The 27589-nt window shown below is 47.1% G+C and overlaps 2 protein-coding genes and 1 long non-coding RNA gene across 4 annotated transcripts; 1 reads left to right on the forward strand and 2 right to left on the reverse strand.

Annotated features, from left to right (window-relative positions):
• Nucleotides 1-1620: 1620 nt before the first annotated feature.
• Nucleotides 1621-11215, reverse strand: nsrp1 (nuclear speckle splicing regulatory protein 1). Of its 2 annotated transcripts, none has more exons than XM_066695633.1 (7): nt 11159-11215; nt 10541-10628; nt 5417-5473; nt 4641-4769; nt 4304-4511; nt 4107-4209; nt 1621-3928 (listed from the first exon to the last, which is right to left on the reverse strand). In XM_066695633.1, the coding sequence occupies exons 1-7, from the start codon at nt 11176-11178 to the stop codon at nt 3151-3153; spliced, it is 1383 nt and encodes a 460-aa protein (XP_066551730.1). In that variant the 5' UTR covers nt 11179-11215; the 3' UTR covers nt 1621-3150. The 2 variants fall into 2 exon arrangements, with proteins under 2 accessions (XP_066551730.1, XP_066551729.1); XM_066695632.1 differs by having other exon boundaries at nt 4080-4209.
• Nucleotides 11216-11385: 170 nt separating this feature from the next.
• Nucleotides 11386-13143, forward strand: LOC136718495 (uncharacterized). Its single transcript, XR_010805291.1, has 3 exons — nt 11386-11461; nt 11931-12038; nt 12592-13143. It is a non-coding gene; the product is annotated as an uncharacterized LOC136718495 (long non-coding RNA).
• Nucleotides 13144-13277: 134 nt separating this feature from the next.
• On the reverse strand, nt 13278-26400 carry LOC136718493 (EF-hand calcium-binding domain-containing protein 5-like). The gene is made up of 20 exons (XM_066696253.1): nt 26173-26400; nt 25521-25808; nt 24451-24732; nt 23369-23525; nt 22554-22617; nt 22148-22221; nt 19820-19975; nt 19477-19576; nt 18831-19196; nt 18402-18595; nt 18001-18157; nt 17563-17849; nt 17132-17280; nt 16599-16827; nt 16069-16221; nt 15747-15853; nt 15047-15300; nt 14403-14632; nt 14025-14121; nt 13278-13726 (listed from the first exon to the last, which is right to left on the reverse strand). The coding sequence occupies exons 2-20, from the start codon at nt 25805-25807 to the stop codon at nt 13587-13589; spliced, it is 3483 nt and encodes a 1160-aa protein (XP_066552350.1). The 5' UTR covers nt 25808; nt 26173-26400; the 3' UTR covers nt 13278-13586.
• Nucleotides 26401-27589: the final 1189 nt, after the last annotated feature.

Here is a 27589-nt window from a genome sequence, read left to right on the forward strand (position 1 = left end):
AGACACGGGTAGAAAGTGTCCCGGGTCAAGAGCAAACCCACCCAGTTATTAACTGCAGTTCAGCAGTTCCCACGCACACAACACAACGGCACTAAGACCCGGCCGCTCCACATCTTTATACACCTAGAAACAACCCTGATAAAACGCTGGCCTTGTACACTTGAGCCTTTCTCCTACGTCAAGGGGGACAACCCTGTTCCTGCTACCGAGTTCCTGCAGGAAAACCGCATACATCTCCTGCACTTCCTCCGACGTTGATGACATGCATTGGCCCTGAGCCCCAGCTCCAGTCTGTGACCCTGTCCCTAACCCTGACCCCTGACCTGAAAGTGGACTGCTACACGTGCTCAGCATCACACACTCCAGAGGGAGTTGCAGGAGTTATCCAGGGCTTCAAGCTGTGGGATGCACAAGGGTGCGTTGTAAAGGGTGAATGATAAAGCTCTCACTTGTGTGTTATACCAAGGATCCCAGAAATCTGTGTACTGTGGAAAACTACACTGATACACGTGTTTTGAATGTTCAGTTTTGTTACAGTTTTCCTCTGTGCAAACACGGGACGGTGCTGCTCTACTTCAATAGCAACCAAAATGTTCAACTGCAAAGCAATTTTCACTTCCATTTCTGTTTGTACATAACACATGGTGATTTTTATATTTTTTCAAAGGACAGTAGTGAATAGTTTGCAGTTTTGCTGAATTATTAAAATGATATAGCCTGGTATTTAGTTTTTATTAGGCTAATGGTCCTCGAAGGGCTCCAACCTTGATTAAAATGGTTAATGTTTAAATAGCAAAACATTTTGTTTCACTCAATATATTGCATTTTGTATACACTAGTTAGGAATGCTTAATCTTACATTTTAATTGTGGTAGACTTGTTTTTTAATCAGATCATGTTGTTTTTTTTTATTCACAGAAAACTAGGAACCTGATACGCTAAGGTTTTGGCCTTTTAAAAATAACCTAGTTAAATAGACCTAGTTATTTTCATGCCACCCTTTATCAGGTACTCTGCACGTGTTTTTCATAGGCGCAAACAGGCCCCAGTACAGGTTACCTAACTGGGATTGAAGCCGTTTAACATTAGACTGTCCATGATCACATGACTGATGGGTTACATGGGAGGTGTGCTAGTCAGTTCAGCAGCCAGTGGGTGAAAGCAAAAGGGCCTATTATATAGCAATAAACATTTTTTCTCACATTTCTAATATTCCATAAGGGAGCAGCCCCCCCCACAGTCCAGCCGATCATAGTGGAGTGACAAGAGATACGAATGCATTAATAAACATCATTTATCAAACCCCGCAGCAGCCACAAAACACAACCCCAGCCTTTATCACTCCTGGCTTTAATCTCTCGCCGGGTAACGATACGTCCCGCGATTGGAGAACCCCCAGCTCAGGGACTCATTAACGCTCGCCTCGGCTGGAGAGTAAGAAAATTAAATAACAGGCGGTAATGGGGGGTAATTTCATAATACTGCACCTGCGGAAGCGGCTGAGGAGAGGGAGGTTTTTACTGCCACTCGAGCTGAGCACAAAGAGCTTTCACATCCCAGTCATTAAAGAATATATGCATTTGGAGTTTTAGTAAATGAAAGATGCAAAAAGGAAAAATATTCTTTTTATTTTTATTTGCCACAGACAGAAGACCGGCGTGTGCTTCTCTCGCCAACATGAATTCTCTTCCGCTTACATATGGACTTCATTTACAAGCAATGCTGCACACTTAACTTTTTTCTTACACACGGCACTCCCCTTAAGCCAGTGGTTCTGGAGGAGCAGGCCTACAGGTTCTGCAGTTTACAAAATAAACGCTCTGAGGTTTGAACCCTCTTCTTTGCTTGGTGACCTTGATTGGCATGAAGTACAGCTAACAATATATACAGTGAAGTCAACCAGTGGCCTGTGGTAACTCAGAAATACATCACTATGTACACCCTGATGAATGAATGAAATCCCTTTTAAAGAGCTGCGTTGTAATGCGACCACAGTCCACTTTAATGACTGTATTCGTGGGATCCTGTGGCGTTTGATTTAGACTATTTCACATTCGCTGTCACAGTCTCTCTCTCGGAGAGGCGGCACAGGGCTGGGCTGGGTTGTGTTTGGGGTTGGAAGTCACCACTGTCACCAGAATTAAAGAAAACTAGACTTGCAAAAGTAAATAGGCATTGAAAAAGCAAAATCAAATCAAAACACGCATATGAATTATTATCATGAATACAATAAAGTCTGAATTATAAACTGATATTTTCTTCAGTGACAATGATGCCATAAAATTATGACATAAAAGGTAATAAACAAAGCAACCTAAACGGACAGATGTCACAGATCAAAATGACCCTGTAAAGATTTCTGAATGCTTAAGTGTGACAATGGTGTAACTAGACTCTTAATTGATCAGATGTAATTAAACCCAGGTCTGATACAGAATTGATACAGCGCCACCTCTTCCATCAATCATCGTTCCAATGCGATGAAAATTAGCAATAATGTAAATATAGATGTTGAATCTCGGGATAAGCTGGATAAATGAGACAGGTTTGCAGGCAATCATGTCTTCCCAATAAGAGGCCCAGCTGGGGCACGTATATCTGGAGCTGTGGAAGGACGCCTTTTCGTTTTCATAACAGACGCTCCCAATCATTCAAATAATTTCAGTCATATTTCACATCCCCCACAATTAGGCTTATTGAAGATATTCCAATTTTATTTGTACAGCTGATATTTGACATTTTGTGGATGAATTCAGGATATCAGCCCCCGCAACACATTTCGGAGTCTGGAGAGAAGTGTTAAATTGATGCCGTTAATCGTTCCATTAGACCGATGAAGGAGTTGGGTTGGGACCAAAACCAGAGGCTGCCACGGGCCTACAGGATGGATTTAGTACATGAAGCACCCCAAAACTGAGTGGGGAACATAAAAAAAAATAGGAAATTTTGCAATGTTTTTGTGTGGTGGAGTCACAGGCCAGGCAGGCATCGTAACGTCGGGGGTTTGGTTTTCCGCTGCGGAGACCCCCAGCACAGGCCCCTCTCTGCTCCTGCTGTCCGAGAGTGAAGTTTTTTGATGGAATAAGCCCAACTCCACAGTGAGGAAAGCCAGTCCCCACCCCAACCCCAATCCCACCCACAGAGCCTGGCTCAGTCCTCCTCCTTCTCGATGTAGGCTTTGGCGCTGGATCGTGCCATCTGTCGTGCCAGGTACCTCTCCCTGGCGGACATCACTGTCTCCTCACTGCTCCTCTTCGCAAACTTACAGACCTTAGGCTCCGCCTCCTGTGTCTCACTGCTGCCTTCTTCTGGCTTTGCTGGGGAAGGACTGTGACTGTCTTTTTGTACCTCCTTCTCTTTTTCTTCCTTCTTCTCCTTGGGGCTGGCCTCTCTCCGGTCTTTCTTACCGTGCTTTTCGTCTCGATCCCTCCTCTCCCGCTCATCCCTCCCCCTGCTCTTCTCCTCGTCCCCGGGCCGTCCCTCTCTCTCCCTCTCCCTCTCCCTCCTCCTCTCTTTCTCCTCTCTCCTGCTGCTGCTGTGGCCGTGGCGGTCCTCCCTGTCCCGGTCTCGCTCTCTCTCCCCGTCCCGCTCCCGGTCCTTCTCCCGGTCCCGGTGTGGCTTCCTGTCTCTGCGCTTCTCCTTCTCCTGGTCCTTCTCTCTTTCCCGCTGCTTCTCCTTCTCCCGTTCCCTCTCTCGCTCGCTCTCCGAGGACGGGGACCTCTGGCGGTACTGCCGTTTGGAGCGTGCGCTCACGGGCCCCTTGCTGACCTCGGAGCTCCCGGCTGCCTTGCTTTCTCGCCTTTCCTTGTCCTCGTCCTCATCGCTGTCGATCTCGAAGTCGCTGTCCCGATCTCGGATGTCCGGCCCTGGCGCAGAGGGGGGAGGCGTGGCACTGTCCTTCCCTAGAGGAGGCTCAGGCTTGATCTCCCTGCAGAGAGAGAAAGACAGGAAATGTAGACAATTGGTGGAATCTCTCAACCTGATATAGCTAATATGACCGGATGGATCACTGCGATTGTAATTCAGACCCAAGCCTCTCCAAATAAATCAATTTAAGAGCTGAGGAGCTCAGGAGAAACCTCAGAGCAGTTCCACCTCCTGCCCACCTCTGGGAGCTCGGGTCTGGGGTGCTCTCCTCTCCCACAGTCTGGTTCAGCAGGTGCCGGTAGAAGCCACTCAGGTCCTTCTGCTTCTTCACGTCCAGAGCGGCTGAAAAGACACACAGGTCAGCCCCCCTGTGTCAACACTGAGGTCCACAGCCACCTTCACATCATTCCTTACTCTTCCTTCGTCTCTCTCTCACCCTCCATATCTGCCGCTCTGCGCTCCTGCTCCAGCTCCTGCTGTCTCTCCAACAGTTTCTGCCTGTAGGCAGAGGTGACAAAGGCCTCCTTGTCCTGGAACTGCTCCCCCTCCGCCTCCCTCTCCTTCTGGATCTTCCTCTCGTTCCGTCGCTCCTGCTCCTTCTTCCTCTCCTCCACGGCCAGCAGCAGGTTACTGATGTACTTGGGCTGGAGTGACAGAGGGAGAGATAAAGAGAGATTCATTACTTCTTACGAAGTATTTTATTAGACCCAACTCAAACCCAAATCACAAAAACATCATGGAGAGAGAGTGAGTGAGTGTGCTCCAGAGCTCACTTTCTTGTCAGCTGCGGACAGCACTTTGGCACTGCTCTCTTCCTTCTTCTTCTGCAAGTCGTCATACACGCTGTCGTACTCGTACACTGTGGCGTCTTGCTCCAGCGCCTTCTGCATCTCGAGACGAGTCTGAGAGAGAGAGAGAGAGTCACCACCAGGGTCTTCTGGGTTTGTTCAGACTAAACTAAACTCTTGATAACCTCATTGGTCTTTTTTAATTATATTTGATTCAATCGTACACGTTTCAGTTGTGCCAAATGCAGCGTTTGAAGTGAAACTGAAAAGTGTGATGCTGAATTAAACAGCAGAGAGACACAGACCAGTCCTGCCCACTTCTTTCCAGATGGGCTTGCTGTGGATGCAGTTGCTATCCGAGCCCTGCTGTCAGCATGTGGGCTAGAGCCATAAGTGTGATTAAAACATCAAATACAAAACCACTCAATACAGGGCTGCTCCAAACACACGCGAAGGGACACAAAAGAAAACGTCTCATCATGTATTGGTGTCAATATATTTTGATTTCCGGTTTTCAACTATAATCGTTGTGGAAGTGGGCACTGCTCAAAGCACGGCAGACTTCACTTTCCCCACTGATGTAGAGCACTACGGCAAGCCCACAGGGACACAAATGAAAAGGACTTATCTATGTAACACTGCTGTTGTTAATTCTGCCTTAGCCATTGCCATTCATGTATTGCCATTCATGCCAGTCTATAGTCACATGTTACACATTAGACAGTAACAGATCCAGTCCTCCACCCCCACGGCCCTCTCACCTGTTTCATCATCTTCTTCTTAATGGCTTCCTTTTGCAGACTCTCTCCAATTGGGGTCTGAGCAACACAACATAAAAACACCCCAGTGAGACACCCCAGTAACAGTGGAAATACCTTGAGCAGACTTACTGTCAGGATTGTGCAACTTAGTGTTTTGTTGTTTTTTGTAAATAAAATGAAGAGACGTTCAACTGATATCAGTCATACAATAAAAGTGAATACAAGTCCAGTGTGTTTGAAGATCAGTGGGGTGGGTTTATCTCGATGTTCACGGGCCGCTGTCTTTCGTTGCCCGGGTAAGCAGATGCCAGCTAGTTGTTTAGTAGGCTGTGAGGCCAGCTTCTGTCTCTGTGTGCGATACGGCCATTGTAGCCACTGGGAGGCAGGACGACAGGGCTGTTTCATCACGGCTTAATACAGCGGCAATGTTTGAGCTGAAGAATAGTAAATATACTCTGAACAAAGGCAGCCCACACAAATGCTGGATACACAGAGCATTGAGTTTCACCCCCCGACAGAGTTACCTACACTGCACAATTAATACAAACAGGCAGTAATACAGGATGCAAGCACTTGCAACTGCCAGACAGGGTTGTCAAAAAAAAATTAAAGATAAAGGAAAATTAAAAAGTGTGGATTAAGTACCTTGACCCACTAGGTATATCAGCAGTTTCACAGTTTATACAGTTCAACGATTAGCCTCTGATCATCTGGATTGCAAATGCAGGTTTTGGCCGAGCAAATCTTCAAAATAATATCGTTGCCACAGATCTACAAAAGCAGTGCACTACTAAAATCTATACATTATTCTGTATGTAATATAGTGTGGGTTGTGATCTGGTCTAAAGATGACCTGGGAAAACATCTTCAGATTTAGTGAATAACCATGCCTACCCCACAGTACACGAGTCCCACCAAACAGCCTTGACATTGTGTAATAAGCATGCTCCCTAACACCAAGCACGAAACAGAGCATGCACTAACACAGCACCCTGTGGTCCGGTAGCTCAAGCACTGAGGAGGGTCTGATGTCCACAGCACAGTGCAGGACAACTGGACACCTTCCCTGTGTTTCTACAAATGTCCGTGTGTGGGTGGCTGTGTTCAATCGTGTATGTGGACATCCACCCCCGAAAACAGCTCTGAACCTGGAAATTCAGCTCCTGCTTTGGGTTCAGGCTGCCAACAGCAGCGTCTCAAACCCTGCGAGAGGCTGTCTGCAGCTTTATGGGGCTCCATCTGCTCAGAAGAGTGGCAGAGGCTCAAGTAGACAGATTTACAGACAGAGCTCCGAGTCCCAGAGACACAGACTCACCTGCCTCTGTTTGCCCAGTGCAGCCAGTCCCAGTTAAAACACCTCCCGCAGTATATTGGGGACAATTTCCTGCCGAGTCTGCAAGCCTGATTGATGGGCACTTCCTGTTGTGTTATGCGGTCGCCTGGGCTTATCATCAGTATCTATATTAAAAGCCAGACTGCATCTCTCTCTCGCTTGCTATCTGCTGTGAGAGCAATGTAGCAATTTGCCAGCACATTTCATTTCTGCTTAAACTCAGCACCTGGTTGCTCAACACAGAAGTCCCAGGCTGTATGGTCCTGAACTGGTAACAGCAGCAAACCCCTTCTCTGTAGTTCAAGCACATTGAGAATAAACACTTCCCCACCAAACCAACCAGGGCAACACAACCAGTCTTTCTAATAAGCCTTTTCCAACTGCAGGCTCTGATCTGATCATTTTTTTGTTTGTTTTTAAAACTTCCTTTCAATACAATTCACATACATAGACAGGGGAAGTTGTAATAAGGTTAATGAAAGCAGAAGCCGGGTTGCTGACAAACTCTGAGGTGCTCTGGCAGCCTCAGCTGTCCAGCCCCGTTCCCTCCCTTTCCGTTATCGGTCTGTGCCGCCTGCGATCAGTGCAGAGAGAGGAGCGAAAAAAAGCAGCAATAACAGCAAACTGATAAACCCGAGTCTCTCTTAATGACCCCGTTCTCTGCCAGCCACTGATTGTGTGACAGACAAGGAGCAAAGGACAAAAAGGATTACTCTTTTCTTAAGACAGGTGAAGGAAACTCAAGTCATTAAAGTTTTATCGCGGGTCCTCCCTTGGAAAAGATTGTACTCCTGGCTTTATTGATCTCACCGAAAGACAGAAAGCTGTAAGATTGGGCTCAAAACGCAGAAGACATGAATTCGGCCAGCCTACAAATTCTCAAAAGATATATATACATTTAATATCATTCCATGTTTTCATAGCTGCTCATATTTGGACAGAGATAAGCGCTCCATAGCAAGCTCGTGAATCCCTGCTGACCCTTGTGAGCCCCAGAGACAGATGTGTGCTGTCACTGGTTCCCTTCATCTCTTCTTGTTATCACTGATAGCTGGCGGTGCTGCGCTCATTATTAAATATAAAAAAAGATGTTCCACACCAGAGGGTCAGCCTGCTCCTTGGCTAACAGCCTTACACACAACCTTGGGAAGGGGGGTGATGGACAGTAAGAGGACAGGACAGCTGTGACTGGAGTGAACTGGATCTGGAGCACTGGAGAATTTTTCAACACTGCGGGGCCCTCTAGATTTAATTCTACCAGAGCTCTTCAGATAATGATATACTTAAGTGGGCCAATTACACCATTTTCCTTCATCTACTGCAGGTGGTGATTCCTAAACTCCCAAAGTATCAAAAGTTATGGATTTTGAAGGACAATGCTCCTGGCCTTTCTATTAGGTTGAGGTAGTAGAGAAAGTGTTCTTCGCAGTGAGGCTTCAACCACAGTTCCCCCCAGTTTCTGTGTGTTAAGAATATGCAAATAATAGGTGCAGCTTCCTTTGTATACAAAAAAATCTAACATTTTGATTATTATTTTTTTAAGCGGAGTGGTGTAGTGAAAGTTGTTTGAAATAGGCGCATCTACGTGGTAAATGCCTAAATCCGATACAAAACAAATGTTTCAGGATAAAAGCAACTAAACTGGAGTGAAATTATTACATTTCTTAAATTTTCACTGAGAAGTCACCCCAACCACATTTTTAAAAGGTAGAGACACAAAACTGGAAAAACACATCCAAAAAGCATGCATAGAATTACACAGACAACACCTTGACCCCCACATCAATTTGAACTGACAAGTTGTTCATTTTGTGCTATATGGGTCAATTCTGTGTTAGCATTACACTGTTTGCATTCAATTGTGCCAATACATCTTTTGCATTTTCACGCTGTATGCTTAGCGTAATTGTGCCACTTGAATTACAGGTCAGGGGAAAGGGGGATGAACCGTCATATTTGATGTTCTCCTAAAACAGCTGGAGGCATCTGTTGCACTCTTTCAATCTCTCCCTCTCTCTCGCACACAGTGTTGAGTTCTGGTAGGCTCCTATCCTGCAAGGCTCACTTTGCACAGATGCTGAGCTGATAGCAACAGAGCATAACAGGAAATGAAACCCCTTCCTAACTACACTCCACTTATCAGAAGAATGTGTGTGTGTGTTTTAGCCATCACACAACTAATGAAGTAATTTTGTACAGGGAGAAACAATCTTATCTCGACCTCCCTCCCTGCCTGCCTCCCCCACCCCCACCCCTCTCTCTCCCCCATCTGCCCCCACAATCAGCCTGCTTCGGGATTAATATTGCTCAACGTTTCAGCGAGAAAGCAGCTCCTATCTTTTTTCATTAAAGTCTGGGCACAGAGAGAGAGAGGGGAGGGAGAAAGGAGAGACACAGTAACCTAAGATAGGCTGCCTGCTTCACTGTGTCTGTCTCTCTCTCTCTCTCTCTCTCTCTCTCTCTCTCTCTCTCATAGAAGCCAATCTGATGTACCTGGCACTCAGATAGCATCACTATCTCTCTCTACCTGCCTGGCTGGCTGAGACACAATATTAAAAATAGACAGCAGATAAAATAAAGTGATTACAGACCCTCGTGTGGAACCACAGGGATGACCGGTTTAGCTACAACCAAGTCGAATCTATTGTATAAATCTTACAAAGTGTGAAGCAGGTGTAGTGTGACTTTTCAACAGCTTTTAACTAATAAACAACAAAATGTTTTAAGAGCCTATAGCTCCTTTCCGCTAAATGACATGCAACTTTTTACTGTGCTCGATCAGATTAAGTTCCCCAATCATACAACAAAGTGGGGTTCTTAAAATCTGTAAGCAATCCCTTTTCCCAGAAATGATAAACCACCTTCTTAATTCATCAGGACTCACCCGCTGAATGTCTTAACTGCCCCAGTATCCACACACGTACTATACTCCATTATCAACAACTGTGTCCGTAATAGCAAAAATATATCTCTGGTACATCCGAGTGTGTAGGACGCACAATCGTTGCTTGGTGTTCATTTCCATAGAGCTCTGGCGCCACCTGCTTACCACACAATGGAATGACAAGAAAGCAAATCCTGTACATTCCCACCTGAAAGACAGCTAGAAACTGGTAACAATTTATTTATATTGAAGCTCACGGACAGTACGATAAAGCCTTCACCGAAGTCCACAATACAGATGATCTCAGACAGCATCTAGCAATTACCTCGGGCTTAATTTGTTTCAGTTTTGGTAGCAGACCTGACAGGTGCTGTGGACTGTGAGAGCGGGGCTAGGAGGTGAGATTGGAGAGTAACAATGTGGAAGCCTGAGAGAGATCAGGAGGTGTAATTGAGTTACACAGCTGAAGACTTGGGCAGGCAATAACCTTTACTACTCTGAGAAACTGCCTTTCGTGTGATTATTAATGACCGTACAGTAGCCCAAGACAGTCACGAATTGTTCATCGTTGGATTGAGCACTATATCAATTGAGTAACAGCTATGGAGATATTATTCACTGATTTAGATATGTTGTTTATCAGCTGGTTTTTGGGGTTACAAATCTGGAAGTATTTAGCTACATAAATCCACCTTATATAGGTCCTTATTTAGCACATTCTGATTTGATTTGATTGTCTGCTGACAATTTTGCATGGAAAAACTATGCCTTAATAACCTGAAGTACTGATAAAACCAAGTCCTAGAAAAAGTTGAGCACCTCTGAAGACACTTGTAGATGCACATCCATCCCGTCTACCTGGGGGTCGATTTACGTGAACAGGTTTTGACAGATCAGCTATCCTCACCTCATCGTCAGAGTCATCGCCGAACACCGACGGTCCGGGCAGCACCGCCGTCTTCAGCAGCCCCTTCTTGGGCAGGATCAGGCCGTACCTGCCGCGGAGAGGACAGGAGCAAGACAGGGGGAGCCCAGTCAAAACGGGTACCCAGCCGAGCAGTTATTAACGGACCAGCACGACAGCAACGGCTCTTGTTTATCTGTATACGTGTCCATGCCGTGCACAGTCAATTGATATTATCTGTCTAATGACGCTTACACCTGTAGCACCCCAATGGTGCTTCTGTGGATGTAATTGTAACTGTATATATTGAGGTTCATCAGAAATGTGTGAGCCCAGTACCTTCAGCAACCGTCATTGCGTTTGTGTTATGGCGTTTATTTCGTTTAAGTGTTAAAAGTTGTCGAAAACATCGACCGCTGTAGGGATTTAACTGTCGAGTGCTCTCTTGCCTTGATTTTACACTGAAAATGGGGTATTATAAGGATAGATAAAATTAAAAACCCAAGCGTTGGAATTTCAATTTGTTCATTTTTTTGGTTCATATAAAACGATGACATGGATATGACTTTATTTTAAACTTAAACGCATATCTGTTTACAACAAATTCGGACCAGTACTCACTGTTTACTGGGAGCCGCCATCTTTCTCCAACAGTAACAAGCCGACCTTTCGTTACAGCAGATTCCATAAGAAGGCAACGTCCCCCATCTCCCCCAAAGTCTACAACTTTACACATTTCATTGATTGTTTTATATTAATTAAAATATGAATTTAATATTATATTTTTTTCTGTCGTTTGTCAGCTCGGAGGCTACCACTTTGTAATAAACAGTTTGCATATATAAAGTGTCGTAGTGAAACGCCTGAAGCGAATACTAAGATATGCTCAAAAGTTGTTTGCTGAGCGAAGGTTCAAATTAGCAAGTAAGTGACTTTTTTTATTACTGAAACTGTGTTAATTAATCTGGAATACAAAGTGTCCAATTTAGAAAGACTTAATTTGATATGTCGTCATTCTGTACGTACACGAAGCCCCCGCGTTTCAAACTGGGAGGTCCTCCACAGAAAAACGACTGGCTGCTCCCAGAAATAGACCAGTTTCATATCCTTTGCAGATCCTGTATAATAATAAGCACGTGTAATTGTGTAATGTAATATACGTAATCTTTTATTTACACTGCATCAAAAATCAACTCAGTATCACTTGCCAGACCAGCAGTGGCATTAATAAAAACGAATACTTATATAAAATAGTATTACTGCATTTAGGATGTTCCTCATATAAACGTGCCATGTTGTGATATTATTTTACATTAAACCATTTGAAAGTGGACAAAGGGTTTTTAAGCTCTACAGCAGTTTTGACTTATTATGTTTTGTATGAATATCGTAGCTTCTAGCAAACCTTACCAACTGCTGATCCTGGTAGCAAGATCAACTGGACCAGAGCCCATGGATTGGAGTCTGAAGACCAATGGAGGACTGGGGCACCAGGACACAGGTGGGCATGGGGGTATAAATACTCATTGACCATTCAGTGGGTAAAATCTCCTTCTCCTTCTTCTGCCCATACAGGACAGTAAAGATCACAGTCCTCCATTACAGCACCAGGTCTGGGATAGGCATTGATATTGCCAGGAAGCTTGGCTGGCATTTTAAAATGGATAGTGTACTGTACAAAGAGACAACTGTCCACCAGTGATTGTTCACAAGGGTTGCAGTATAGAGAGACAAAGTACATTCATGTAAAAATCCTCACCTGGCATAGCTATTTTATTATTATATCAGTACTCTGCCCAGGCCTCCCAGAAATGCATGCCTGTGTGTCCCTGCATTCACTTTCTAACTGCAGTAATGGCTTCTGTGAGATTGTTTTCTAAGCTTTGTGTTTTTACCTCTAAAGCACATCAGTCAGGGGAATGCAGAGATCTATACTGTGGCTTGTACTGTATTATTGCACTTTGTATTGCTCTTATATTTTGTAAGTCGCCCTGGACAAAGGGCGTCTGCTAATCAATCAATAAATTATAATAGGGGGGCGTGTCTGTCTCCAGGCCTGACTGTCGCCATCTTCCTGGTCCTGCTGCTCCTGGCCGTGGCCCTGGCAGCCATTGTCTACACGCCTCCTGGGGCCTGTAGGAGGCGGGGCAGGGGGGAGGAGCAACTGTCACTGACAGCCAATCGGATCTCTTAGGAGGGGCAGGCAGAGGTCAGACAACTGCATTACCCACAATTCCTCAGGGGGTGCTGCTTGGGCATTGACCACTGACTTCTGCATATTGCACCATAACACCGACGGTAAAGAGAGAAAGAGGAAATTGCACCTTATAATATGTGCTCTATATATTTTGCATATAAGTATTCCTTACCTACACACAAATATGGAAATATTAACCTAACACCACTTTGAGAAACTGATTTAACTGCCTTTATAACAGTTCTGTAAAGGACTGATTTGTTATATGTATGAATGAAGTGTGCCAAGGTTTTCTATCGTGTATATATATATACTTTAATGCTGCCAATTTGTATTTTGAATGCTCATTATCCTTTCTAAAAAGATTTCTTTATGTTGGATCATGTTAATACAATGTTGTGAAAATTTATCTTTGAAGTGTGATGCACCAGACCTATTTTTCTCCCCCTATTTGAAACAAATGCGCCGCGGGTCACAGCTCTATGAACACTGTAATACAAACAGTTTGTAGCCTTTCATGCAAATACATAATATAATAACAATAATGTTGTTTATTAGAATGACATCAAAGCATGGAAATTGCAACAGAGACCCTATCAAGGGTTTAATATTGAGGGTTTATTGGGAAAAACAGGAGCGAGCTTTTATTAAACTGATACCATCGGCAGCACGTATCGCAATATCGTAGTGAATGGCGCTACTCATGAAAAGATTTTTCTTTCTGTCCATTTACATGTTTGCATGTGGTGTGTGTGTGTTTGTGTGTGGTAGGTGTGTTGGTGTGTTTTTGCCCACGAGTGAGCATTTGATTTGGTCACATAACCAGGGCATGCTGGGCTAAAGTGGCTCTCCTCAGTGTTGTAGGCCGATGGGTGGCTGGCTCCTCCTCATCCTGCCGCTCTGCTCCAGCAGGGACAGACAGACGGACACCCAGTTGTACAGGTGCTCTGTGGGCACCGAGCCGTGCTTCCATACCTCTCCTCGGGGAACCGCTGTCACACACCCACACAAAAACAAACACACATGGACACACACACAACAGGCGTGCTGATTACTTACACAGTGTATTATTATTGCTTTCTTAGCAGACACCTTTACAGCGACTTACAGTTGTCACACAATATACCCATTACAGGTGACGAAGCAAGAACATGTGATAAACCCTGTGAGATCCTAACTGGAGTGAGAAGAAGTATCAAATACTGTGTATAAGGATCACCTATTGTTCTGTATATATTTGAGAAAATATCAGTTTGTCTTGTCTGGGGAGGAGTCTTATCATCCTCTTACCTGCCACACTCCTTTGCAGCTCCTCACTGTCCACCTGCACAGAACTGGCCGTGGGGTCAAAGAGCGTGACCTTGCGAATGAGGTCGCTGTTCACTTTCTGAAAGGGAGGGAGGCACATTTTGACACAGCCAGCAGTATCTGGGACCAAACCCTGTCGGTTCCCTGAGAAGCCACAGTGTGATGGTCTGAGGAGGCCCAGGCTCGCTCCTACACACCCCACCCCTCCATTTCCCTGCTTAGCCAATTGCACGCCTCCCTCTAGGTCCTCTCATCCAATAGTGATGCTGTAGCCGGACACTGGCCCAATCTGGGGGGAGGGTATACCCAGATGTGCCAACTGGAGCAATCGTTCTCAGTTAAAACGGCACAATCACTTACTAGCCGGCACTGGCTCCAGCTGTCTATCTCCGGGCTCCCCACCCACTGTGGGTAGAGCATCAGCAGCACAGCTCTCAGCACGTGATGCACAGCCGGGGGTGGGTCCTTGTAGCTTTTGAGCTCAGCGAAGGATTGGTGGTCGAGGCGGCGCACGCAGTTGCGCAGGTCCTGCAGCATGAAGCGCAAGAACAGCAGCCCCACACGCTGCTCCCCGCCGGCGCCTTCGGCCTCTGTGATGCAATGATTACAATAAGTGGGTGGTGGGCGTGCGTTAACACAGTACAGTACAGCACAGCCCAACTGCCTTTAATGATCATCTTAACCAAAGTTAAAATAAGTCTTCCTTTGTACGGCAGTACGGCAAGCCCAGCTGGACAAAAACAGGGAGGACGTGTGTTTCTCCACTGTAGTGATTTAGCCCGACCCATTTCAAGTAAGTCACTTAAGGGATGACATTGGGCCCTTACTCAGGTGATCACCTTAACCAGAATTGCATTGATCAAAGTAATTGCTGACAGCCATCAAAAAGAAGAGCCAATTAGAACCCATTTCTCAGTGTTCTCTTTGCAGTCAAAAACCAAGTCAACGTCAGATCATTTTCCACATTTTTCTACATATAGTGCGGCCGTGTTGATGTCCCATACCCAGCATTCTTGAGGGCCCTGCCAGTCCGGAGCTCTCTCTGAGCAGCTGGCAGCAGGCAGCCTGTACCATGCGCACCATTCCCTGCAGGTCATTCTGCTCGTGGGGCTGCAGCTGCGCCTGGGGCCCCGAGCTGATGTCCAGTACACCCAGTGCCCGGCCACTGGGCTCCCGCAGGGGCACCACGAGCTGCCTCTCCCCATACGCCACGCAGCGCAGCGGCTCCGAGCTGTCAGCACAGCGGAACAGGTAGTCCCTGCAGGGAGAGGGAGAGTGGTGGGGGAAGACAGGCTAGGTATTGCAACACTCCTTAACTGGTGAATATATTATTATCAGTGCTTGTGTTTAAATGTGGGATTCAGTTTTGCTTTAGGTGACAAGAAAGGCCGTTGTTATGCAGTTTTCCCTTAGATTGTGCTTAAAGAGGTGCGATTAAGATGTCGATGAAAAAACATAGCAGCTCCAAACATATGGACATGAACACAAAAGGAATGTCAACGTCAGTGTTTTCAAATGGATGACGTAGGCACTGTTCAAAGCACGGTTTCCTTCAGTTTTCTCACTGCATTACTCCGAGAAGTATGGCAAGCCCATTAGGACAAAAACGATAAGGAGTTGTTTGTGTCACACTGGTGTTGTAAGACAGCCTCACCCATTGAAATCTGTCATTAAAGCACGACGTAAAGGCCTGTGGTTTGTTACCTGAACAGGTGGTCGGAGCGGCGCAGGGCAGGGGCAGTGCTGAGCAGCCGGGAGCGTCCTGTCCTGTTGTCCATCACCATCATCTTCCTCAGGGTGTAGTCCGAGCCCTGCAGAGCGAGAGAGTGTATAGCATTAAGCCAGGTCTGTGGTACTGTGTCTCTCCATTTCTGCGTCTTTCTTTCTCTGTGCACATTTTTTCCTTTAAAAAGATAGCAGCCACATTCTATGAGAGAAAAAAGAAACGTAGAGAGAAAGAGACCATGGATCTCTCAGTGAGTGTTTTTCTTGACTGTGTGTTCCCGCTGTGAGTTTGGTCATTTACCTTCTCCCCAGTGGACTCCATGAGGTAGGTGGTGAGGCTGCGCACCCCTGGCACTCTGCTGTGCAGCCAGTAGGTGGCGCTCTCCACAATGCGCAAAATGTTCCTCCGGGTGAGTATGTGTTGGAATGCCTGGCTGAAGGCTGAGCACACCCCCTGTAAACACACACAAACACACAATATTACTATCCCAGTCTTACCGCTGTTTGCTTTGAATTATAAGTTTAGCCTGTCCAAAACTGGGGGGGGTGAAATACACACATATCTGTAGAAATGTTAGGAGTAAAGCAAAGAAAACAATCCAGAGATCCTGCAGGGGTTTATAGTAATAGAATAAATCAAGTAATCGAATCAAATCGAGGTGGATGACAATTTCAGATTCAATGCATTCTGTATTTGTTTTCTGCCAGTCAAGAACGGCAAACAAGACAGGTCTCAAAATGGCTCTGCAGGGACAGGGTTGACCACTATTGGTCTACACTCTGAGGGTAGAGTGTGTTTGTGTTTACGTGTGTGTTTGTATGTATCTATACCTGGTAGAAGTCGATCTCATGCCTAAGGAAGATGTTCCTCTCCTGGGGGTCTCTCAGGGTGTCTATGCCCAGCACCCCGAATGGCCTCCCACGGGGGTCCTTCAGGGGTACGGCGATAAACGAGCCCCTGCGCTCTGGCTCCGGCCGGTCAGTGTTGAAGAAGTGCAGGCCACCGTGGAGACGCACCCGAGGGACGTGCACAGGCTTCCCATCATCCATTGCTGCAAAACTGCAGGCCGGATGGGGGTGGGGTCAGAGGTCAGAATGCAGACAGGAAGGAACTGTATCACCAGCTTATCCCTTTCCCTATTACACACAACATACTGTCAGACTGCACTTCAGAATCAGGAAATTATTTTCCCTGTGGTTTACAAGATACAAAATGTTGAAACTCACTCGTTCCAAAACAAGGTTTGTTACAACTCAGCATTACTCTCCCAAAGCACTACTTGCTTCTAATATGAACCCTCTGCAATTTAAAGGTATTAAATCCAGTCTGGACCTGGAGAGTGGCGGCTGCTGTTGAGCCTCACCTCACTGGCGCTGCCCTTCGCTGCAGTTCCTGGTTCAGCACATAGGGGGCGTCCTCAGCAGTGCAGGCCACGTAGCGCAGCCTCTCTCCCCCCTCCAGCAGGGCCACAGAGGCGCTGATCATCTTTTCATTCCCATAAGTCTCTGCGTCCTGCCAGTCAGAGCACGGTACAGTGGGGTGGGTGGAGGTCAGAGGTCAAGCCAGATCAGCTCCTCTATATATTTTCCATATATATATATATATATATATATATATATATAATTCGTTTTTTTAAGTTTTGAATATTATAACCATATTGGGAGTTTGTTTTTGTTAGATTTATAAGGAATTAGTTTTTCTCAGTTTTTAGAAATAAGTGGTAATTTTTCTCTGTCTGAAAATTTGGCCCATGATGTCCTGGTGCCCAACCTGCTGCCCCCCTCTCCCACTCACTTTGTACAGGCTCTGAAACACGGCTCTGTAGACAGGCTCCAGGCTGGCCCCCCCACTCTCCGCTGCCATCTGCACCTGTGCCAGCCACTTCCTGCGGGCGGCTCCCCGTGTCCTCTCCGCCAGCGAGTGTGCCACGCTCTCCTCCAGGAACGCCAACAGCCCCTGGAAGCCACCCTCAAGCACTCCCTCTGGCGGCAGTTCGTGCACCACCGCCTCCAGCAGCTGGCGGAACTGCCCCCGAGACAGGCAGGCGGCGCTGTGGAGAGGAGGGGAGCCCTGCTGCCAAGCTGGAGACACAAGCAAGAGGCCAACTTTTGTGTGTTATTGAAGCCTGAGAGATTAGTGCAAAGCAGAGAATCAGTCCTGGACTTAAGCAGAACTCTGGGAACTTTATTCCGGAATCTTTCAATCACAGGATGCCCTCCCCGCCCCTCTCACCTCTCTGTAAGGCAGCCCTCTCTGTTCCCTCCTTGTAGCGGTCCAGCAGCCCCTCCACCTCTCCCTTGTCCAGGAAGCCCCTCCCCTCGTTGTCCCACTTCTCGAACAGCTCGTCGATGGCCTGCCCCCGCCTGGCCTGCACCACTTCCCGCCGCGCCTGGGGGCCACACAAGGTGACACAGAGAAATTAAACCATGACAGTTTTCTCCTTAAGGTTTAATTAGTGTTTATTAATAAATATTCAGAGGAAGTTAAATGCAACATGAGTTCTCAATAGAATATAGAATCGCTGTTGTTGCCTGACTTTGTAAAGTACTTTGAGATGCGGCTAACCATGACAAGGTACTATATATCACATGAGAACTGATATGAGTTTGCCCTTATTTTCCTCTGTGCTATACCTGCTGCAGGCGGGCCAGTCTCTCCTGCTCTGTCTCTCGGTACCCCCCCCGCAGGTACCCTGCCAGGCTGTGCACCGTGCTGTCACAGGCCCCCTCCCCCAGGAACGTCTCCAGCTGTTGAATGAACTGGGCCCGGTCCAGGGTGCTGCGGTCAAAGGCGCTCACCCCCCTTGCTGGGCCCCAGTTGTCCAGTTCTGAAGCACGACCACATAAACAGTGCGTATAAGAAATATATATGTCAAGAAATTGGAGTTTAAATGAATAGCACTGTTTTGTGATTGAAAGTTCTGGATTTCTGTAACAATCTTATTTTCACACTAATAGAATGTTCTAGGTTGTCCGTAAGTAATATTCCCCATGTTTACTTTGCATTCTACTTTCAGGTTAACAGGTTGCATGTTATTAACTTTCAGAGCCCCCAGTACTCACCCTCAACAGCAGGTCCAGTCTCCATAACCAGGATCAGCTCCTCTGGTTCTGATTCAGTATCAGACCCAGACTCGCCCTCCTTCTGTTCCCCTCCCTCCCTCGGAGTATCCGCATGCCTCTGTCCTGAAGGGTCCCTTTCCTCCGATGGTGCCTCCTCTCCACCCCCCACAGAGCCAACCATCTCCCTCTCTCCTCCTTCGTCTTCCTCATTGGCCGCTTTGGAGTTCATCTGCCCGGCGACGGCAGCACTGATGGTTGCGTTTGACTGAACAGGCTCCCCTGCGCGTTCCTCCTCCTCTGGCCTCTCCTGGGTTCTGCAGTCATCCCAGAGGTCAGGGTTCAAGTCTTCGGCCTCCCTCACTGGCCCTGAAATTTGCAGGGGCGGAGGGGAAGTATAAAAGGGGGGAATGAGCGACATGTTTGCACAGGGAAATAGACACGTTTTCAGTTCGGATTTTCTGCGGGTCTTTTGTAAAGGAAATTGCTCTGAAAGCACTGTAGTCCCAGATGTTTTCAACCAGTTCTTCACAAAGAGTACAATGAGAGTACATTATCTTTGAGGATACAGTATTAGTGCTCCATTGAAAACAAACTCTAACTGTAGATAGATAAAGGGCCAGATCTGTGGTGTGTCAGTAGTACTCACAGCAGCGGGGGTTGTACAGGGCCCTCTGGGTGCTCTCACACTGACTGTCATAGAAATTCTCCAGCAGGACCAGCACCCTGTGTCTGTCTAGGAGCCCTGTCTGCAGACACACACACACATGCACACAAACGGTTAGCACAATATGACACGTATGTATTTCATTCCACTCAAGTGCTCCAGTAAGACACAAGGGGGTGCTGTTGTTGCACAAAGCTGGCTGACTCATGGCCAACCCAGCCCTAGGAAACGCTGTGATGGTGGGCTTGGATTTAATTTCTTCCTGTTGGTGACCAGGGGGAGATCAGGACTGTGTTGTGCTGTGCTGTACTGTGCCGTGCTGTACCTCGGCACAGTCGCAGTCTGTGAAGAGCTGGGAGAAGACCTCTCTCCAGCGCTGACAGGCCAAGCGCCTTCGCTGCTCCTCACTGCACAGAGACAGGTGCTGCAGCAGCCCGGAGAATTGCTCCCAGGAGACGCCTGCCACTACACTGAGCACATACTGACAGAGAGAGGGGAGAGAGTTGGAGGGGGGATAGGGGAGGAGAAAAGGACAGTATGGGGGATAGAGGGAGCCGGAGGCCAGGGAGAGAGGGAAGAGGGGTGATGCAGAGATGGGGGATAGGACAATTGAGAGAGAGAGAGAGATAATTAGGAAGTGACTGAATTGAATTGAATTGTCCAATAAACAGCATCGTCTAAATACAAGCCAAGCCGTCACGTTTCAGCCTCTCTCAGCAAAGGGAAAGACAGCACAGTGTATTAAACACAGCTGACACGGAATCTATAACAAAGTCCAGCAAGATGGCCTGACTGATTGATTAATTGATTGAATGACCAATCGATAGATTCTCTTTTCATTACAGTCCCTCAGAGAGGAGTGCATCGAGAGAGAGGTAGAGTCCAGTATTTCTAAACTTGCCTTCAGGACAATGTCATACACAGCATGTTGGTAGTACAGTCTGTTTATTGGTCTGTCTGTATGTATGTATGTCCATCTGTCTGTCTCTGAGTCAGTGTGTCTCTGTTTGTCTGTCAATGTGTCTGTGTCTGTCTGGTTCTGTGTGTTTCTCTCTCTGTCTGTCTGGGTCAGTGTACAGTGAGGGAAAAAAGTATTTGATCCCCTGCTGATTTTGTACATTTTCCCACTGACAAAGAAATGATCAGTCTATAATTTTAATGGTAGGTGTATTTTAACAGTGAGAGACAGAATAACAACAAAAAAACCCAGAAAAACGCATTTCAAAAAAGTTATAAATTGATTTGCATGTTAATGAGGGAAATAAGTATTTGATCCCCTATCAATCAGCAAGATTTCTGGCTCCCAGGTGTCTTTTATACAGGTAACGAGCTGAGATTAGGAGCACTTTCTTAAAGGGACTGCTCCTAATCTCAGCTCGTTACCTGTATAAAAGACACCTGTCCACAGAAGCAATCAATCAATCAGATTCCAAACTCTCCACCATGGCCAAGACCAAAGAGCTGTCCAAGGATGTCAGGGACAAGATTGTAGACCTACACAAGGCTGGAATGGGCTACAAGACCATCGCCAAGCAGCTTGGTGAGAAGGTGACAACAGTTGGTGCGATTATTCGCAAATGGAAGAAACACAAAATAACTGTCAGTCTCCCTCGGTCTGGGGCTCCATGCAAGATCTCACCTTTCAATGATTCAATGAGTTTCAATGATCATGAGAACGGTGAGGAATCAGCCCAGAACTACACAGGAGGATCTTGTTAATGATCTCAAGGCAGCTGGGACCATAGTCACCAAGAAAACAATTGGTAACACACTACGCCGTGAAGGACTGAAACCCTGCAGCGCCCGCAAGGTCCCCCTGCTCAAGAAAGCACATGTACAGGCCCGTCTGAAGTTTGCCAATGAACATCTGAATGATTCAGAGGAGAACTGGGTGAAAGTGTTGTGGTCAGATGGGACCAAAATCGATCGGAGGAGGAATGACCCCAAGAACACCATCCCCACCGTCAAACATGGAGGTGGAAACATTATGCTTTGGGGGTGTTTTTCTGCTAAGGGGACAGGACAACTGCACCGCATCAAAGGGACGATGGACGGGGCCATGGACCGTCAAATCTTGGGTGAGAACCTCCTTCCCTCAGCCAGGGCATTGAAAATGGGTCGTGGATGGGTATTCCAGCATGACAATGACCCAAAACACACAGCCAAGGCAACAAAGGAGTGGCTCAAGAAGAAGCACATTAAGGTCCTGGAGTGGCCTAGCCAGTCTCCAGACCTTAATCCCATAGAAAATCTGTGGAGGGAGCTGAAGGTTCGAGTTGCCAAACGTCAGCCTCGAAACCTTAATGACTTGGAGAGGATCTGCAAAGAGGAGTGGGACAAAATCCCTCCTGAGATGTGTGCAAACCTGGTGGCCAACTACAAGAAACGTCTGACCTCTGTGATTGCCAACAAGGGTTTTGCCACCAAGTACTAAGTCGAAGGGGTCAAATACTTATTTCCCTCAATAACATGCAAATCAATTTATAACTTTTTTGAAATGCGTTTTTCTGGATTTTTTTGTTGTTATTCTGTCTCTCACTGTTAAAATACACCTACCATTAAAATTATAGACTTCATTGTCAGTGGGCAAACGTACAAAATCAGCAGGGGATCAAATACTTTTTTCCCCCCTCACTGTATCTGTCTGCCTCACCTCTGCATAGTCATCTTCCAGTAGAGCTGTGTGTGGCTGCTCCATGTCTCCCAGCATTCGGTCACTCCACGCTTCTGGTGAATTCAAACCAATAACATTTTTCATCCCCTGCATCTTGTCATTTGTGTATATCGTTTCTCTGGAATGTAGTTTGATAAATGTCATTGTCGCCTGTTCTTTGACTGTGCACTGACAACAATGCCAAAAGTGTGCTGCCACCGCTTGTGTCCCAGCGTGTGACAAGGTATCAGTGTGAGCACCCTGTTCATCCTTTGACGCTCTACTACGGTCAAAGTCGGATGACATCATCATAACCAACTCATACACTATGAGTCCAATCACAGTTATATAGTGACCTAGTTTGGCGTCCCTGGAGTGAAGTGATCAGGGAAGACCGAATTCATACCTGTCTCTGCACAAAATCCCTCGGTGCTACTCAGCTCCAGGAAGCTCCTCAGAGCATTCTGCACCTGTAAGATAGAGAGACCTATCAGGGGCTTTCAATAAATGACTGGATCAGCACTTTTTTAATTTTATCATACTGCAATAATCCTAGTAGGAATATAATGGGCAGACACTGAGAGTCTGAGCTAATGGAGTATATTGTGTGCAGATTATTTTTGGTGGAGTTGCAGAGTTGACCATAGAGGGGCGTCCTGTGTGTTTTGTTATGTAGGCTATCATCACCCGAACAGAACACAAAGTTACTTTCCTTTACCGGGGAGCAATGAAGGTTCATACTGGACAATAAACTCAGTGTGTCTGTGCTCTGGAGCCTGGCTCAGACCTACTGTCCGTCCTCCAGCTTCTGAGTTCTGCCCAGTAGGAATTGGAGAGAATAACTGCACCCTGTAGAGATGCCATCAGGGCTGCGCAGCGCTGGGCCACACTGTGCCGCATTCCCACTGGCATCCCCCTGGCTCTCTGACACCGCACCCCCCGGCCCTGATCTCAGCTGTGATTAAAAGGTGCGGTCCCCCCCCGCCCCCCACCCCAAGTGTCAGTGTCTTGACGTTAACTCAAGCCCTTATCATCTCTGCCGTAATCCTAATCTCTCCATCTCCCTAATCTCCGCACATCTGCTTCCTGAACCATGATCCCCCACCCAGCCATCTAATCCCCCTGCTTCCCAGCGTCAATCCTACTCTCACAGCTCCAGCCCTGGCTTGGTTCCCCTATGGCAGTGCAGGATGGCAGGTTGTGTAAAGACGGGGGCCTCACCACACTGAGGGGCAGCGTGCCATCGGGCCCTAGGCTCCACTCTGAGAACTGCAGCCGCAGACACTCCCTCCGGCGCCCCTCTCCCCGGTCCTGCGTCCTCTCCTCCCGCTGTAGCTCTGACCTCCTCGCCCGCACCCTCTGCTTCATCTCCGCCAGCCTGGCATACAGCACAGGGCAGTCAGACAGCACAGCACAGGGCCCTGAAGTCCACACAGAGCACTGACACAGCACAGCACTCATACAACACTGAGCATCTAGCACCAGAGAGAAAAGGCAAAGTGATGGACCCAGAACAGAGCACAAAGCGCTGAGGAACACAGAGAAGCTAGTTACTGTGCTAGGCTGTGCTGTGTGGTGCTGTCCTTGTGCTGGACTGAGCTTGGGGCTGTAAATCAGCACGCCAGGCCGGGGCCCCTGTCACAGTTTTATGGGCTGTGAAAATTAATGAGCTGCCTGGCACCCTACCCTTTCACAGTCCATTGCGGGACTAATGGGCCCCATTTTCCCCACATGTAATAGACCCTAATAGATTCACTGATCATGAACAGAGATTAGTGCGGTAGGGGGCAGGGGAAGGTGATCGGTCACTGTCCTACAAAACTGTGCTCCTCTCATAAACCATACTGGCACACTCCTCCCTCCCTCAGTCTCTCAGTCCGCTTTACATTTAACCCTTGTGCTGCAGACTGAGACCTTTGTAAAGCGGCCAGAGCACTACTGTTTTCTTGCCCTGTGCCCTGAAACCCCCTGCCCCTAAAGCCTGTGGGCGTCAGCAGGGCTGTTAATCTCATGAGTGTCTAAACGAGCTGCTGTCACACTGTGGAGCGACAGCAGGGAGACACTGTGCAGCTCTCCATGGCCATCTGAAGCCCCTGTCAGCTGTTGCTCGAAACGGCTGGGAGCCAGAATAGGCCATTTACCAGAACCACAGATTTTTACTAGACAGGGCAATTTCTTGCTCTACCCTTCTGTTACTTACAGCATTTCACCATTTCACATTCAGCTGCACTCCAACGTACTGAGGGTTGGATAGCAACTAGGTCCAAAATAGAGAATACACTGCAGTTTGGGTGAAGTCTCACCGGCTGTTCTGGGCATCGACCCCGCTCCTCTCCAGATCTTGCCTGGCCATCTGCAGCCCCCGAGAGTAGGAGTGCTGGACAGTGGGAGTGCCTGGGCCCGACCTGGGGGGGCTCCTCAGCAGGCACTGCCCCAGGTAGTTGAGGGGGTTGAAGCTTTGCCGGGACTCTGCCTCCCCTGCCTCTCCCCCTTCCTCCTCCAGCTCTCCCCTCCTCTCGGCCTCCTCCAGTAGTTTCTGCACTCCAGGCACCAGAGCTGGCAGGACCCTCTCCAGCAGGAACACCCTGTAAGGGGAACCCCAGGCACCTGGTCAGTTTATAGCAAGCACTCTGCCCACCACACTCCTCTACCACACAATTCTGAGCTTTGAGTTCCTTCAGGATCTCTCTTTCTGCACCAGGACAGAGAACAGGTGGAATCTGAGAAAACCTTGGCTGTCTGAACAGGGAGGCAAAGCCCTCTTTCCTGTTTAACAGTCAATAACTTCGACAGAATCCAAGTTTTCAAATACAGCTGGGTTTTTTCTTTCCCCTTTAGGAGGTAACAATAGGAAAATTAAGACAATCCAACCTCTACTTCCTACCCATTCCAGTTTGAGAGCTCACAGTTGATTTTGCTCATGGCTTCATTGTTACCTTGTCGGGGATTTTCTTTTTTTACACACTGTATTGATTCAGGAATTGATACTACTGATCCCAGTCAACCCAGTAGTTAAGGAATTACCATAACGCGGGGACCCAGGGGGACAGAAAGTGAGAAGTGTAGTTGAAGAGCTTTCAGGAGAGAAAATCTGTCAGTGTTGGACAGTCTCAGCTAGCTAGGCATGTTACTGAAGAGGCAGACAACTTTCTGCCTAATAAAACCCCCAAACTGTAGATCCCTGAAGATTGAAAGACCTCCGACATTTTAAATACCTGAATCAAGTGCTTTTACATATACATCATCAACAACAGAGGGCTAATTCAATTAAATAGAGGCTTGGCTGATTAAACTGGTAACCACCCAATGCACACGACAGGCCACATGGAATAGTTCTGTCCGCATCCTAATTTGTGGAAAATGGCTAACTGACCTGGATTCTACGGTGTCCTTGTCTGGGCTGAACCAATCATGTGCCAGCGGGTCGATGGGGACACGCCCTTCCACGGCTAGACCCGCCTCCCGGTCCCGCCTCCTCTGGGCAGCCTGTGTGTTGTGCAGCTGTAATACCATGCGGTGGATCTCCTTCTCCAGGCTGGGCTTCCACTCTCCACCTGTAGGGGGCAGCCCATCTCTTGCCCTTCCCACCCCTTGGATCCCCCAATCACTAGGTTGCGGGGAGCAGGAGAGCCCAGGCTCTGGGTGAGGGACTGCAGACATGCTGTGTGTCCCGGGGGGAAGGTGAAAGATTTTAACAACTGCTTTGGATCATCCAGCGATAATTCAGAGTGATTTGCTTGTACTGCACTATATACATCAGCGGAAAAGTGTGCTTTGGTGTGTGCAACTCACTTTCTGCACTTTTGAAAAATGTGTTGTGTGGAAAACTCAGAGTTTATCTGCAGCAACTTAACATCGCCTACAGTGTTCTACCTGTACACAACACAGCAAGGGTAAACCAGATCATTTAATACACTTTCTCTACACCCTGAAGCCAATCAAATGCAGGTATGACAGTTTAGAACGGCCGACTGGTGTGTCATCGAAACAGAACTTGTATAGACAGTGCTGTGCATTGATTTTACCTTGATGTGTGTCCCTCTGTCCGTCCTCCAACCTCCTAGTCCTGCTCGTTGACTGCTCTGGCTGAATGCAGGTGAAGTCAAATCTGAACCCTCCTCTGTCTCTCTCTCTCTCTCTCTCTCACTCACTCACCCCACCTCCCCTCTCTCTCTCTCTCTCTCTCTCTGTCTTACTGTTTAGGTTGCCAGGTGCTACTGCATTGTTTTCATACAGGTAACAATCTGCCTTGCCACCACCACCCCCCACCACCCTTCCTCTCTCTCTCTCTCTCTCTCTCTCTCTCTCTCTCTCTCTCTGCTGGTTTCCTCCTGGCTTCTGGGAGTGTGTGTTGCGCTGGTGGGTTGCTAAGCAATGGCTCGTTCAGTCACTCTGTGTGTGGTGGTTGCTTATGGCAGCACAGAGGTCCCCTCCTGTAAACACGAGCAGGGTCCTTCCTCCGACTTGCATGAGCAGAACCCCAGGTCAGCCACACTTGCACAAGAATGACCGTGGAGCTGCAGCAGTAGCGCTTATCAGACACCATTCCAAATACATTCCAAGTACAGTCAGGGCTTCACACAAGGAATCGGGGACCAAAAGTGTGGCAATAAGGCGTACATTGAGAGATAAGGAAGCGATTGCATACCAATCCAGTACTGAGCAGTTAGGAGAGACCTCATACATTGACCAAGTTACACTGTTAGCTGGCAGAACAGAACATTCCTTAAGATGTGCATAAAGCAGTGGCTGCAGATTGTGCGAGTGCATATGTTTAGCTCTGGAGGCAAGCATGAGGGAAGGACTGAGGAATGATTGAGAGAGGGGCGAGGAGGAGGAAGAGGAAAAAGAATGTGCATCTGTTGGCTTTAACAGTAGCCAAATGTATATGAATAATAAAGAAAGAACACGTGTTACACTTATTCCATGGCAGGATCAGATCACAAGCACCACCCTTGCCATATCTGTTGTATCAAGTACTTTATTTGGCCCCTGGATCTGCAGAGCTCATTGCATTGTGTTGTATTGTATCTTTGTTTCCTTCAAGTGCTCTAGAATCAGGTAACCTTTGTGCTACAGTGTGTACATTTGTATAGATCATTTTTAAATTGAGTCACCTTGGATAGATAATAATAATAATAACATCAACAACAATAAGCAGGCAATCATTTGAGTGGTGTGAGACTGCCTTAGGAAGAACACAAATGTGTGACATACTATAGTAGACAACCTAGCTATCACATTTGTAATAATAATAATAATAATAATAATAATAATAATAATAATAATAATAATAATAATAATAACATTTCCACACATTATTGAAAAGGTTCCAGAAATCAGGCTACCAGCTGTTTCCATTTTTCTTAATTTATTATTTTTACTCAGCTCCAAATTTTTTGACTGGGGGCCAGAGACACTTAACTGCACTTAGGTTGATAT

This window comes from Amia ocellicauda, chromosome 22 (assembly GCF_036373705.1).
Source record: "Amia ocellicauda isolate fAmiCal2 chromosome 22, fAmiCal2.hap1, whole genome shotgun sequence".
Classification (NCBI taxonomy): domain Eukaryota; kingdom Metazoa; phylum Chordata; class Actinopteri; order Amiiformes; family Amiidae; genus Amia; species Amia ocellicauda.